The sequence below is a fragment of a genome (assembly GCF_019968985.1).
Source record: "MAG: Porospora cf. gigantea B chromosome Unknown PgB_NODE_9567_length_1272_cov_157.721, whole genome shotgun sequence".
Classification (NCBI taxonomy): domain Eukaryota; phylum Apicomplexa; class Conoidasida; order Eugregarinorida; family Porosporidae; genus Porospora; species Porospora cf. gigantea B.
Window position 1 is genome coordinate 1 of NW_027179359.1, and position 984 is coordinate 984.

The 984-nt window shown below is 52.4% G+C and overlaps 1 protein-coding gene across 1 annotated transcript; it reads right to left on the reverse strand.

Annotated features, from left to right (window-relative positions):
* Window positions 1-124: 124 nt before the first annotated feature.
* On the reverse strand, window positions 125-424 carry KVP17_003255 (uncharacterized protein; the record flags this gene model as incomplete). The annotated part of the gene is made up of 1 exon (XM_068520328.1): window positions 125-424. One exon carries the CDS (start codon window positions 422-424, stop codon window positions 125-127), a length of 300 nt encoding a protein of 99 aa, XP_068370975.1.
* Window positions 425-984: the final 560 nt, after the last annotated feature.

The following is a 984-nucleotide window of genomic DNA, read 5'->3' on the forward strand; positions in this document are numbered from 1 at the left end:
GTTTAGAGCGGTGGAACGCACGCTGTGCGGTGTGTCGCGCTCCTTGGTCATCTGACAGCGAGGACGAGGACGAGAGCGGCGAAGGTTGCCGGGTCAGCTAAGGCGGTTACTTCTACGATACATCCTAGTGGTTCAGGTGCATGTGAAGCAATGCCACTGCTGCAGTGGAATAGGCACGTGTCTTATGAGTCAACCTCGCATAGAGGTTCCTTATCTTCGGATTCCGATATCTTTTATGGCCTGATTCCTTATCGTCCTCTGGAGGTGTCTTATCGTCCTTTCCAACTTGAGCGTGTCCTATATGCCTGAACCTTATCGTCATTTCCAACTTGAGCGTGTCCCATATGGCCTGAACCTTATCGTCCTTTCCAACTTGCTGCCCGATAAGAAGCCTCCGTGTCTTAGATGGCCCGCAATGGTACATTATAGAAGTGTCTTATAAGACCACGAGCCCATAGTGTCTTATCACTGTCTGATAAGTTAGCCGAGCAATTGGATTAGCCCTGAGTTATCAGTGTCTGATGATCTTCGGATTTCTTGTCGTCCTCTAGAGGTGACGCCTACGGTATCGACGTCGTCTTAGCGCCGGCATCGACGTGGTTGCGACCATCATAACCGCCTCCGAAGGTGGTTCGTGTTCGATGAGCGTTAACAGCTGGCGAGTTAGGTGCTCGGCAATGCCTTTCACTGTGTCGCACGCTTCAGTCTGCTCAACCGCTTCCACTGAGCCCTGTTTTTCATGGTAGGACGCGTCCAACAATAGGCAGCTTCCACGCGAGGTGAGCATGCGGTTCAGCGCGCGAAAGAGCGCTGAGAGGCGTATGAGGTGACCTGCCAGCGCCTCCGCGCCCAGACGTTTGGCGTACACAGGGGAGGACAATGAACAAACTTGTCCTAACCAGGATTCGAACCACAACGTGTTGTCCTAACTACTTGACGATTCGGACGCTTAGAGGAGAAGTGACCAGGCAGTATTGGCTAGTA